Below are 13,885 nucleotides of genomic sequence, written 5' to 3'. Positions count from 1 at the left end.
ACCACATCGGCAAAATCAGGATGTTTTGCCGTTGCACGACAATACACGGCCACATGTCAGTCAAAAAAACCATGGAAGCAATCACAAGACTCGGATGGACAACACTGAAACACCCGGTTTACAGTCCTGACCTGGCTCCATGTGACAATCATCTCTTTGGAAAACTGAAAGACTCTCTTGGTGGAACAAGGTTTGAAAATGATGACTCCCTTGTGCACGCTGCCAAACAGTGGCTCCAACAGGTTGGTCCAGAATTTTGCCGTGCGGGTATACAGGCGCTGGTTCCATGATGGCGTAAGGCAGTTGAGAGGGATGGAAATTATGAGGAGAAATGAAAATATTGTTCCTAAAGGATGTAGCTACACACAGTAAAACTTTCAACCATGTAAAATAAAAGATGGATTTAAAAAAAAACAGTGTACATTTCTTTTGGAGTGACCGTCGTACATGTAGTCCTACTCAGTCTATCACTATGATCTTTACCGACTACGTCTTCAGTTGAACTGTTTACCTATTTTGTTCCTCTTCTATCTGGGTTCTGATTTGAAAGGTTTTGTTTCCCTTGCGCTAATATTTTTCCACATCGCGTGCATCTTTTTTGTGTATTCTTTAAAGGCCAGATAAGTCTCAAGACACTTTGTGAGCTACCATCCTGTTTTGATACAAGTAACTCACGAACGTAAAACACGTAGCATTCTGGCTCTAGTGACCAGTCGCACACAGCTGCAAAACAATTTCAATTTTTAAACGGTGACAAGTTGATAATGTCTTTGCAGATTTGTTAACTACGATTTAATGAAAGAAACGTAGCTGGTGTTTTTTACAACAAAGAAGCTAAGTGCCACAACGAATATCTTTGAGTTTCACTGATTTATCCTTTAAAAATACAACTGTTATAGTGGTACTAGTTATTTCAGTACACTTTAACTGGCAGCCAGATTTATTGCTGACCCAAAATATCTTCACAACAGACGGTTAGTACTTAAAACTGCTAATGTGTATTAACACATTTCTCTACAAAACTTTAAAGCCCGCCTACGTTCACATTTTCTAACAAATTCTAAGCCAAGATGGGCTCATTGAAAGTCCCAGAAATCGACTAGTAGGCCTACATGTCCATTTTCCGTCAAAAAATCAATCACAAACTTGACTACTTGTGTCCTGGAGACAGAGGTCCTCACCCTTTCGACGCTAAACACAAAGTCGCCAATACGCTGGAGCCTGCCATCAGTACAGGCAGCCTACATTGCCTAGCCCCCACCATCTCTTATTACAAAAAGCCTCCAGTCTCCAAGGGCCTAGGGCATACAGAGGACGTGCGTACACCTCGGAACCGTCGGTATTATACTTAATCAGTGTCATAGCTGCGGTAGGAAAGGATCAGAGGTCCAAGCACTAATAGCAAGCAATGAAGATCAAATCGTTAAAGGCTCTGAAAGCTGTCTAAAGCCGGAGATAAGTCCAGGCGATATTTTCACAAAGGACCTAACTGTGTTTAGACAGGATAGATTAAATACACAGTTGATGGTGGCGTGCTTGTTGCTGTTAGTAGTGTTTTATTTTGTAGAGGAACTGAAGCGGATAGTTCCTGTGAGTTAGTGGAGGTTATACTTGACTGTCAGGATAAATTAATAATTGGTTTCTTTTACTGACCCCTAACTCAGGCGAATCTGTTGATCTACAGTTAAAAAAACTTGAATCACATTTCAGATATGTTGGTGGTAACTACAGTCTGCCCTCGACACGTAGGCGAAAACATATATTTCAGGTCGGTGGTAGGAATAAATCATCGTCCTATATTGTACTAAATGCTTTGTCCGAAAATTATTTTGAGCAATTAGCTCAGGAGCCCACTCGATTCGTAAATTGGTTGCGATAACTTACCTGACCTCTTCGCAATAGTACATCCCCGGCGATTGCTCACAAATAACCCTGGGTTCGGTGTGGGCCCGCGGTTGGGTGGGTGGACTGCTGTCGCCTGTTGTGGGGTTGTGAACCACTGAGGGGTACGGGCGGGACGAAGCCTCTCCGTCGTTTCTAGGTCCCCAGTTCAAAACACAATACACAAGCATATATCAGGTGTGGGTTGAATTCAGAGAAATAGTACTGACTACAGTTGAGAGATTTGTACTGCATGAATTAATAAGAGAAGAAAATTATTCTCAATCGTACACAAAACAGGTCAGAGCAATATAGCAAAAGCAACGACAAAAATCATGACAAATTTAAAAGAATGCAAAATCTCCAGAATTAGTGACGTTTTAAACAAGCTCGAAATTTTGCGCTCACTTCAATGCGATATGTTTTCAATAGTTTTCACAACAAAATCCTATCTTGCAACAAAAAATCCATAGATATTATACAGCAGCGGCGAACCATAATCAATAACTTCACTGCGCGATACAGATAGTAATATTACCGAAAGCAGTGCCACTAAAGAGGAGTTCACCAAGCCGGCCGAAGTGGCCGTGCGGTTAAAGGCGCTGCAGTCTGGAACCGCAAGACCGCTACGGTCGCAGGTTCGAATCCTGCCTCGGGCATGGATGTTTGTGATGTCCTTAGGTTAGGTAGGTTTAACTAGTTCTAAGTCCTAGGGGACTAATAACCTCAGCAGTTGAGTCCCATAGTGCTCAGAGCCATTTTTTGAGTTCACCAAACACGACAAAGTAAATATTCCAGAATTTGAATCAAGAACAAAAAATGGTTCAAATGATCACCGTAATAAAACGTGAGAAATCAGAGCTTGCATGGATGTATTTTGGTGTTCGTTAATCCCGCGCACTGTTCGAGAGTGCGAAGGTAGAGAAATAGATAGTGTGGAGGTGGTTCGATGAACACTCCGCCAGGCACATAGATGTGAATTGCAGAGTAATCGTATAGTTGTAGATGTAGTTTGCTTCCCACTGGCCCCAGCTGTCGTCTTCTCCTTAGCATGGTCACACCATCCCAGTGACGATCTTTATTATTACAATATTTTTCACAACTGTGATCCAGTTGGCATACGCCAATTAAAAAGAGCTGTGTAATAGTTCGCTCTCCAACACTGACTAAAAACACATCAAACACTAAGTATTAAAAATGAATGACGCTTCATAAAATATTATACCAACAAAGATGGTTCAAATGGCTCTGGGCACTATGGGACTTAACATCTGAGGTCATCAGTCCCCTAGAACTAGAATTACTTAGACCTAACTAACCTAAGGACATCACACACATCCATGCCCGAGGTAGGATTCGAACCTGCGGCCGTAGCGGTGGCGCGGTTCCAGACTGAAGCGCCTAGAACAGCTCGGCCACACTGGCCGGCTGAATCAAGAACAACTAACATCATCAATAACTGAGAAGTGGATATCTTCGGAGTAGGAAAGCATCTTAAATCACTTAACAAAGGCAAGTCTTCCGGTCCAGATTGGGCACCGATTACGTTCCTTTCGGAGTATGCTGATAGAATAGCACCATACTTAACAATCCTATAAAACCGCTCGCTCGACGGAAGATGCGTAGCTAAAGACTAGAGAGTTTCATAGCTCACACCAATACCCAAGAAAGAACACAGGAGTAATCCCACTAATTACAGACCCATATCACTAAAGTCGATTTTCAGCAGGATTGTAGAACATACACTGTGTCCAAACCTCATAAATTACTTCTAAGGTAACGGTCTATTGGCACATACAACGGATTCAGAAAATATCGTTCTTGGGAAACATAGCTAGCTCTAAAGAGCTAGTTATGTTTCAAGAAACGAAGTAATGAGTACTGTCGACAGGGGATCTTAAATTGAGTCCACATTTCTAGATTTTCAAAAGGCTTTTGATACCGTTCCTCAGAAGCGGCGTCTAATCAAATTCATGTCTTTGCTGTATCGTCTCAGTTGTGCGACTGAATGTCTAATTTCCTGTCAGAACGGATCCGAAGAAACTGCAGGAAGGCCATCGAGTAAACCGGAAGTGATATCTGGTGTTCCCCAAGGAAGTGTTACGAGCGCTCTGCTGTTCCTAGTCCATATTAAGGATGTAGGAGACAATCTGAGCAGCCCTCTCGCGTTTTTTTGCAGATAAAGCTGTCTAATAAAGTCACCATAAGATTAAAAACAGCTGCGAAATGATTTAGACAATACGTCTGCGTGGTGCGAGAGGTGGTAATTGATTTTATATAATGAAAAGTGTGATTCCATCCGGGTGAGTACTGAAAGGAATTCGGTTCGACGATAAATCACGCAAACTTAACGGCCGTAAATTCTACTAAATACCTAGGAATTACAGTAACGAACAACTTCAATTGGAGCTATCACATAGATAATATGATGAGTCAGGCGAACCGAAGTCTTCGTTTTATTGACAGAACGCTTAAAAGATGTAACAGACCTGCTACAGAGACTGCCTACACTACGCTTGTCCGACCTCTTCTGGAGTACTGCAGCGCGGTATGGGATACCTTAACAAATAAAACTAACAGAGGGGATCTAAAAAGTTTAAAGGAGCGCAATTCGCTTTGCATTATCGCGAAATAGGGGAAAGAGAGTCACATATGACGTGCGAGTTGGGGTGGTAGTCATTAAAACAAATGCGTTTTTGGTTGAGACGAGATCTTTTCGCGAAATTTCAATCACCAACTTCTCCTCTGAATGCAAAAATAGTTTGTTACCGTCCACCTACATAGGGATAAATGATCACCGCAATAAAACGTGAGAAATCAGCGCTTGCATGGATGCATTTTGGTGTTCGTTAATCTCGCGCACTGTTCGAGAGTGCAAAGGTAGAGAAATAGATAGTGTGGAGGTGGTTCGATGAACACTCCGTCAGGCACATAAGTCTGAATTGCAGAGTAATCGTATGGTTGTAGTTTGCTTCCCACTGGCCCAAGCTATCGTCTTCTCCTTAGCATGGTCACACCATCCCAGTGACGAGCTTTATTATTACAATATTTTTCACAACTGTGATCCAGTTGGCCTACGCCAATTAAAAAGAGCTGTGTAATAGTTCGCTCTCCAACACTGACTAAAATCACATCAAACACTAAGTATTAAAAATGAATGACGCTTCATGAAATATTATACCAACAAAGATGGTTCAAATGGCTCTGAGCACTATGGGACTTAACATATGAGGTCATCAGTCCCCTAGAACTAGAACTACTTAGACCTAACTAACCTAAGGACATCACACACATCCATGCCCGAGGCAGGATTCGAAGCTGCGACCGTAGCGGTCGCATGCTTTCAGACATAAGCGCCAAGAACCGCTCTGCCACACCGGCGGCTTATACCAACAACTTTTATATTGTCACTAACCTAATACATAAATATCTTGCGCGTTTTTAATATCAAGAACTGTTAGTTAAATGAGGAAAATAAACTTAGTTAGCCGACCGCTGTGGCCTTGCGGTTCTAGGCGCTGCAGTCCGGAACCGCGGGTCTGCTACGGTCGCAGGTTCGAATCCTGCCTCGGGCATGGATGTGTGTGATGTCCTTAGGTTAGTTGGGTTTAGGTAGTTCTAAGTTCTAGGGGACTGATGACCTCAGAAGTTAAGTCCCATAATGCTCAGAGCCATTTGAACCATTTCAAACTCAGTTACATCTCCATGATGTGATCTGTGCATTAAATGTTGGTAAGTGTGAAACGGTGGGCGGTGGGAATTACAACCCAGTCATACTTGGTATGCTTCTCGTGTTGGGACTCGATGTTGCCTGTTGCGAACGCTAAGCATTTCGGCCATTGTTCATGGCACAACATAGTCTGTCCGAACGATGGCAACTGCTTTTTTTTTTTCCAGAGAAATTCACCAAACATCCTCATCTACATCTACATGGTTGCTCTGCAATTCACATTTAAGTGCCTGCCAGAGGGTTCATCGAATCATTTTCATACTACTTCTCTACCATTCCACTCTCGAAACGCGCGTGGGAAAAAGGAACACCTAAAGCTTTCCGTTCGAGCTCTGATTTCTCTTATTTTATTATGATGATCATTTCTCCCTACGTAGGTGGGTGTCAACAGCATATTTTCGCATTCGGAAGAGAAAGTTGGTGATAGAAATTTCGTAAATAGATTTCGCCGCAAAGAAAACCGCCTTTGTTTCAGTGACTTACAACCCAACTCGCGTACCATACCAGTGACACTCTCACCCCTATTGCGCGTTAACACGAAACGAGCTGCCCTTCTTTGCACTAATTCGATGTCCTCCGTCAGTCCTACCAGGTAAGGATTCCACACAGCGCAGCAGTATTCCAGCAGAGGACGAACAAGTGTAATGTAGGCTGTTTCTTTAGTGGGTTTGTCGCATCTTCTAAATGTTCTGCCAACAAAGCGCAGTCTTTGTTTCGCCTTCCCCACAATATTATCTGCGTGGTCTTTCCAGTTTAAGTTGCCCGTAATTGTGTAATTCCTAGGTATTTAGTCGAATTGACAAATGGTTCAAATGGCACTAAGCACTATGGGACTTAACACCTGAGGTCAACAGTCCCCTAGACTTAGATCTACTTAAACCTGACTGACTAAGGACATCACTCACATCCATTCCCGAGGCAGGATTGGAACCTGCGACAGTAGCAGCAGCGCGGTTCTGGACTGAAGCGCCTAGAACCGCTCGGCCACAGCGGCCGGCTCGAATTGACAGCCCTTAGATTCGTGCAATTTATCGTATACCCAAAATTTTCTTTTAGTTCCCATGTGAATGACCTCGCACTTTTCTTTGTTTAGTGCCATTTGCCACTTTTCGCACCATACAGAAATTCTCTCTAGATCATTTTGTAATTGGAATTGATCGTCTGATGATTTTACTAGACGGTAAATTACAGCATAATCTGCAAACAATCTATGGGGGCTGCTCAGATTATCACTTACATCATTTATGTAAATCAGGAATAGCACTACCTTGTGGAACGCCAGACATCACTTCTGTTCTATTCGATGATTTATCATCCATCACTACGAACTGTGACCTCTCTGACAGGAAATCACGAATCCAGTCACACAACTGAGACGATACTCCACATGCAGGCAATTTGATTAATAGTCGCTTGTGAGGAGCAGTATCAAAAGTCTTCTGGAAATCTAGGAATATGGAATCGATCTGAGGTCTTTTGTCGACAGCACTCATTACTTCATGGGAACAATATTTTCTGGATCCGTGTTGGTTATGTACAGGGTGTCCAGAAAAGGACTCCCTGATTTCAAAATTAAATATCTCGAAAACAAAGATCGATAGAGGAATGCAGTAAACCGTATGTTTATTGTGAAAGCTGTAAGAAGTTTATACAGCAGTTTGAAACAATAGTTACAAAAGCTGCTAACAGATGGCGCTGTAATCGCCATACGTAATGCCTAGTATAAATAGTGATCCGAAGCCCAGAGCGATCAGTTCCACTATTGAAACGTCAAAGGAGGTTAGCGTACCGAAGGAAGAGATTAAAACCATGTACTCCATTGAACAACGCGTTTTTCTATTGCTAGAGTACCACAGGTTAGAAGAGAGTCCTACGGCAACAAGGCGAAGTTTTCAAGCACGATTTAATGTTCCAAAAGGACCCGATGCGAAAACCATTCGTACGCTCTTCGCAAAATTTCTACGAACAGGCAGTGTAACTGATGATCTAGTGGGGCATGTTGGCCGCAAGCAAACCGCAGTTACGCCTGAAAATATCGCCACAGTTTCTGGAATTATTCAGCGAAATCCAATGTCATCCGTACTGAGAAAGAGCCTACACATGTTTCCATTCAAAATTCAAACACACCAGGCCATACCCGTACAAGCTGTGCAACAAAGGGTTGCCTTTGCTAATCAGATGCTCACAATGATTGATAGTGAAGGATTTTATGTTCGCTGCATCTGGTTTACAGATGAAGCACACTTCCACCTGAATGGATACGTGAATAAGCAGAACTGGCGATTTTGTGGTTCCGAAAAGCCATATTGGTGTGAAGCGAAACCCCTGTATTCCCCTAAAGCTACTGTGTGGGCTGCAGTATGCAGAAGAGGCATTATTGGCCTTTTTTCATTTGAGAAACGGTCACTGGTGCGCGTTACTTTGCAATTTTGGAACAATTTGTCGCCACACAGCAAGCGTTAGAGGATCGACCAGGTACTGAATGGTTTATGCAAGATGGAGCCCGACCACATCGGACCGAACAAGTGTTTCGCTTTCTTGAGGAATACTTCGGGAATCAAGTCATTGCTTTGGAATATCCCAAATTTACTGGTGCAGGCATGGATTGGCCTCCATATTCACCGGATTTGACTCCCTGTGACTTTTTTTTGTGGGGCACAGTGAAAGACATGGTCTACCCGAAGCATCCCGCCACGCTGGACGAGCTTGAATTGGCGATCTCTGTGACATGTGAATCCATTTCGGTTGAGACACTACGAAATGTGATGGCGAATTTCATTCTTCGTTTGCGCCACCTCTGTAGTGCCAATGGTGAACATTTTGAAAACATTGTGATGTGATTCTTTGCAAAGATTGTTTTCATACGATTATTTCATTTATGTATGCTGATATGAGCTGTACAGCCTACAGCGCCATCTGTTAGCAGCTTTTGTAACTATTATTTCAAACTGCTGTATAAACTTCTTACAGATTTCACAATAGACATACCGTTTACTGCATTCTTCTATCGATCTTTGTTTTCGAGAAATTTAATTTTGAAATCTGGGAGTCCTTTTCTGGACACCCTGTATTTCAACTACGTGAACAGCACACTGAAGATACATTTTTTGAATGAATAGATTTGCAAACATGTTCATAACCTTACGCTGTGCTAGTTCTCTGAAGCGTGCTGTTCTGCTACGGACGCTGGTAGTGACGTGGTACGTATTTCTGTGACAGACGATCCAGGACTGCGGGCGCGAGATGGCCGACGTAGTGGGGAAGATGGTGGACCACGGGGAGTCGGTGGAGGTTCGCGAGCTGATTGCGCGCTTCACCACTGACGTCATCTCCTCCGTCGCCTTCGGCCAAGAGTGCAACTGCCAGCGGAATCCTGACCACGAGTTCCGACAGTGGGGACGCAAGATCTTTGAGCCTTCTGCGCGTACGGCCATCGGTTTCCTTCTGACCTTCCTCAGTCCAACGTTAATGAACTACCTAAGGTGAGACCTGCAACACTTAATTCCTGTAAATAGATCCATTTGATGTAAGGGGAATGGGAGATCCTCATGGTAGAGTGAGTGAGACGCTGTATTCACGCTGCAGAGAGCGGTATTTAAGTGTCCGCTCAGTCTTCCAAATTTAGGTTTTCTGGGATTTCTACACGTCGCTTTCGGCAAATGCTGGAATGCTTCCTTGAGAATGACACCTCTGAATTAGTTCCCAGTCCTCCTATAATCCGAGCCTCTTCGTCGACGGAATGTTGAAACCCCAATAGGGCATTTATGTTACAGAAAACATTCTGCGTTTCACTAACTTGGCTTACGGCCGCTGTCTTGCTACTGATTCTGCTTTTCAGATCCTTGAACAGGAACTTCCGCATGCTTTCTTCCCCATACCTGGATTTTAAAGTTTTCTCCAACCTAGGAACTTTCAGAGAGCCCTTACCGATGAACAAAGTAAGCGCATATGGACTATGAGACCAATTGAGTGATTGGATTGAAGAGTTCCTAGGTAACAGAACGCAGCATGTCATTCTCAATGGAGAGAAGTCTTCCGAAGCAAGAGTGATTTCAGGTGTGCCGCAGTGGAGTATCGTAGGACCGTTGCTACTTACAATATACATAAATGACCTTATGGATAACATCGGAAGTTCACTGAGGCTTTTTGCGGATGATGCTGTAGCATACCGAGAGGTTGTAACAATGGAAAATTGTTCTGAAATGCAGGAGGATCTGCAACGAATTGACGCATGGTGCAGGGAATGGCAATTGAATCTCAATGTACACAAGTGTAATGTGCTGCGAATACATAGAAAGACAGATCCTTTATCATTTAGCTACAATACAGCAGGTCAGCGACTGGAAGCAGTTAATTCCATAAATTGTCTGGGAGTAGGCATTAGGAGTGGTTTAAAATGGAATGATCATATAAAGCTGATCGTCGGTAAAGCAGATGCCAGACTGAGATTCATTGGAAGAATCCTAACGAAATGCAAATCGAAAACAAAGGAAGTAGGTTACAGTACACTTGTTCGCCCACTGCTTGAATACTGCTCAGCAGTGTGGGATCCGTACCAGATAGGGTTGATAGAAGAGCTAGAGAAGATCCAACAGAGAGCAGCGCGCTTCGTTACAGGATCATTTAGTAATCGCGATAGCGTTACAGAGATGATAGATAAACTCCAGTGGAAGACTCTGCAGGAGACACGCTCTGTAGCTCGGTACGGGCTTTTGTTGAAGTTTCGAGAACATACCTTCACCGAGGAGTCAAGCAGTATATTCCTCCCTCCTACGTATACCTCGCGAAGAGACCATGAGGATAAAACCAGGGAGATTACAGCCCACACAGAGGCATACCGACAATCTTTCTTTCCACGAACAATATAGAGATATTCAAAGCACCTTCCGCCACACACCGTCAGGTGGCTTGCGGTGTATGGATGTAAATGTAGATGAAGATGTGCACTTAATGTGGAGGTGCTGGACATGTTGGAAAATTTAAGTCATACAATCTCGCACTACCTCACCGCAATGGCCTCACTATGTATGGAGTGTCTCCATGTAATGATCCAAAGTTTCAGTAATGGCGCTGGAGAGTAAATCTGTCATTTTCAGACGACAGAAATGGCCACGCCGAAAATTATGACGTCAAACGTGTTATGGGATATCTCAGCCTGTAAGAAACATGAGAATCTACAAGTCATTCTTAGTATAAAGCAACAAACTGTACTAGGTTGCTAATAGTACATACTTGTCAAACATATCGGGAGGGTATATATCTTTCACTCCCGCCGTGTTTCGTGCACCCTTATAGTGAATTTGTGTTTTTGCTTCATGGGTTCCCTCCTCGATATTCTCTGTGGAAAATATGTGATAGGTCGCTTAGCTCCACCAACTTCTTTCAGGCTAAAATCACACGGTGGTTAAGCTATTTCTGTCCATCACCTCGATGGAAAGATCGGACAGAGAGCTTTGTCATTCGTTTTCTGAGGCCTCGTTGATTTCGCATTGCCCGACATGCAGCAGAAGGAGTGTTTTGGGGTTTCAAGTATTGCCTGCAAAATCGGTCACAGGATGCATGAATGCTTATTCAATAGGGTATTTGCTAACAACGTTAAAACAAACATTGAACCATGAACTCTAAGTGTAACTGGAGAATTATCAAGCCCTGAGCATGAACCAATGCTGGTGTTAAAGGCTGCTGCTACATTGGTCCGATGATTTAGTCTAACCCAATGATGGTGTCTCCCACCATTATCACACGCCATGTGATATTTTATTTTTATTTATTTTTATGACTACTCATTTCTTCAGGCAGATGAAGAATATGAGATGAATTCTGACTTTTCCAGCTGAGTTTTCCAGCGAGCTGTCCGCGTCGCTGGGTGTTCTATGGACATCTGTGGCGGTGGTACCCATTGTCTGCGCATTTCTCCGTAACACACGGTACGAGCCAGTGTACAGAGATTGTAAGGGTGGTTTTACGCCGCCGGTGAGGAGCATGACATGCGAGCAGTGATCTAGGTCCTTATGCATGTAACAAAGTGGCGTCCCGTGACAGAAGCTTTTGGAGGATGGATGCGCGCGACGTGGTTCTGCAATCGACATAAGAAATCCGTCTGGTCTTGCGAGGGAGTTTGCAGTGTACCTGCGTTGACGAATTAGCCAGGAAGACGCAAGGTCTCTCCGTAGGCCAACACCGCAGCCGAAGAATCAATATCGGGCTTATAAGCTGTTTGTAGATCAAGCAGAACCATTGGAAGAGACGAAGTCCATCTGTTTCCATAGCACATGAATTCCGCCTTCAAGGAACATAGCCGCAAATCTGCCAAGCTGCGCGAACAGGTCCTATTCAAACTGCCGTCCACAGCTAACCACGCTGACGCAAATGTAGAGACTAATGTTTCGGCTGTAATGGTACCAATTTCCATTGGCCATAGCCAACGGGTAAAACGATTGAACATTGTGAAAAAGTAGCGTTGACTGTTCGATGGAGGAAGTGGTCGCATAGCATCTAGATTTATATGGGAAAAACGTACTGTTCCATCTACATCTTTGGCACTGTGAACATGTCCTTGTCCATCCTCGACAGTGCTTTTCCGTGCCAACTCACACAAAACGTTGGGGAAAGAGTCGAAAAACCGGACATACTCCTCGATGGCACAAGTTCTGGATGCTGTAAAAAGTTTATTTTCTGAAAGCTGGTAAAAGAAACAGATGAGGTTGTCCACGAGAGAGGTTGCAATAGAGCTTGACATCTTCTCCCAGAATGTTGACGAGCTGCAACTGTTATAGTGTCACGTCGTCGTTGACGAGCGTCGTTCGGAGTTCCTAGTCTTCTTTTTGTGCTCGGGCCAGAGCAGAAAAGTCGATTGAACTCGTCGCGCTGTTGACGCATGAAATGTACTTGATGTCAGTACTGAACTAAGGTACGAACTCTAGATAGTTCAATTGGTGTGGAGAACAGCTGTTGAAAGCAAAAGTCAACGATTTATGGTACGTGAACATCTTGAGCACTTGCTCTTCGCCTAGATTGCTTCATATACTGCCAGAAGCTCACGATCGTAGGCGCTCCACATTCTTTGAGATGCTGACAGTTTTTCGAGAAAAGTACACCAATGGTTGTCATGGACCATCTCACCGCTACTGTAGCGCCGCGCCGATAGCCGCCTGGCATCCACCACTAATGCAAGACGTGCGTCGAGCATAGAATGAGTTAGGAACGCTGCTTCAGCCATGATCAGTCTCGCGGCCGAAAATTCGGAATGCATCCATTTTCGTCTTAGGACCAGTCAGCATCGCATGTTGTTTGCACACTCCTTGTGGATCACAACCTGATAGGAGCTTCATTTTTTCTGGAACAGCACCATCTATCATGTGCCGCTACATACAATATTTTGGATATGTTAGACAAGTAATCGTCTTTCACAGTAGAAAGGGGGAACTGCTTTTAGGAGTCGTTGCGTTAATATTAAATAATTATTATCTTTTTTGTAGGGTCAAAGGAGGAACGACAGACGTCAGCAGATATTTTCAGCAGATGGTCGCAGACACTGTCGCTTACAGAGAGAAGAACAACTACAGCAGGAAAGATTTCATGGACCTCCTCATTCAGCTCAAAAACAAGGGATATGTCGACCCTGACAAAGGAGAGACAATGGAGAACGGGCATCAGAATGGTGTTGGCACTCCTGACAGTAAGTCACTCTTTCTCTTCTTGTTCTTGCTGGTGTTTAGCTACACTCACAGTGTCCTCTCTTCCAAATGGCACAAAGCCATCGTGTAGGAATATCATGTTCTTTGTGCGCCTACGTATCATATAATCTTAGATTGCATGTTCTATGGTTTGTAAGTTGTGTTTCTGTGGTGTATGTGAGGGGGTCGGTGGAAGAAAGTGCTGTCACTCACTTTAGTAAGAATTAGTTTGAACCCATTATCTCTTGTGTTTACGAATGTACCACATGCTGGTAACGTGTACTTGGATAAGCACCACTAGAAAATGCTGTCTACTAGCTTAATTGCTTTGTGTTACTACATTTCTGTTCTTGACTTTGAGTGTAACCAAATATATAACGTACAGTAGTGCAAAAATACTTTCTTCTGGATTATAACATGCGTATCTACACAATGTGAAGCACGAGCTGTGAGTTACCAGAGCAAAAATGCTTCTGTCGCACCAAAAAAAAGGGGAATATGTTTTTCTTTAAAGACTCTGACAGAAAAGTGAGCAACTGGTTGCCTCGATCCTTATTCAGCCTTTCTCACCACAAATTTTGGCATGTGAACATATTTG

At 43.5% G+C, this 13,885-nt stretch overlaps 1 protein-coding gene across 1 annotated transcript in view; it reads left to right on the top strand.

Annotated features, from left to right (window-relative positions):
- Positions 1 to 13,885, top strand: part of LOC126484321 (cytochrome P450 6k1-like) — a 64,344-nt gene that overhangs the window by 25,132 nt on the left and 25,327 nt on the right. Inside the window, exons 4-5 of the mRNA XM_050107762.1 lie at positions 8,831 to 9,093; positions 13,090 to 13,289. Of these exons, the coding sequence (XP_049963719.1) occupies positions 8,831 to 9,093; positions 13,090 to 13,289 (463 nt within the window). The remainder of the gene's footprint in view (positions 1 to 8,830; positions 9,094 to 13,089; positions 13,290 to 13,885) is intronic.

This window comes from Schistocerca serialis, chromosome 6 (genome assembly GCF_023864345.2).
Source record: "Schistocerca serialis cubense isolate TAMUIC-IGC-003099 chromosome 6, iqSchSeri2.2, whole genome shotgun sequence".
Taxonomy (NCBI): domain Eukaryota; kingdom Metazoa; phylum Arthropoda; class Insecta; order Orthoptera; family Acrididae; genus Schistocerca; species Schistocerca serialis.
This window is presented reverse-complemented; position numbering and strand designations above follow the sequence as displayed.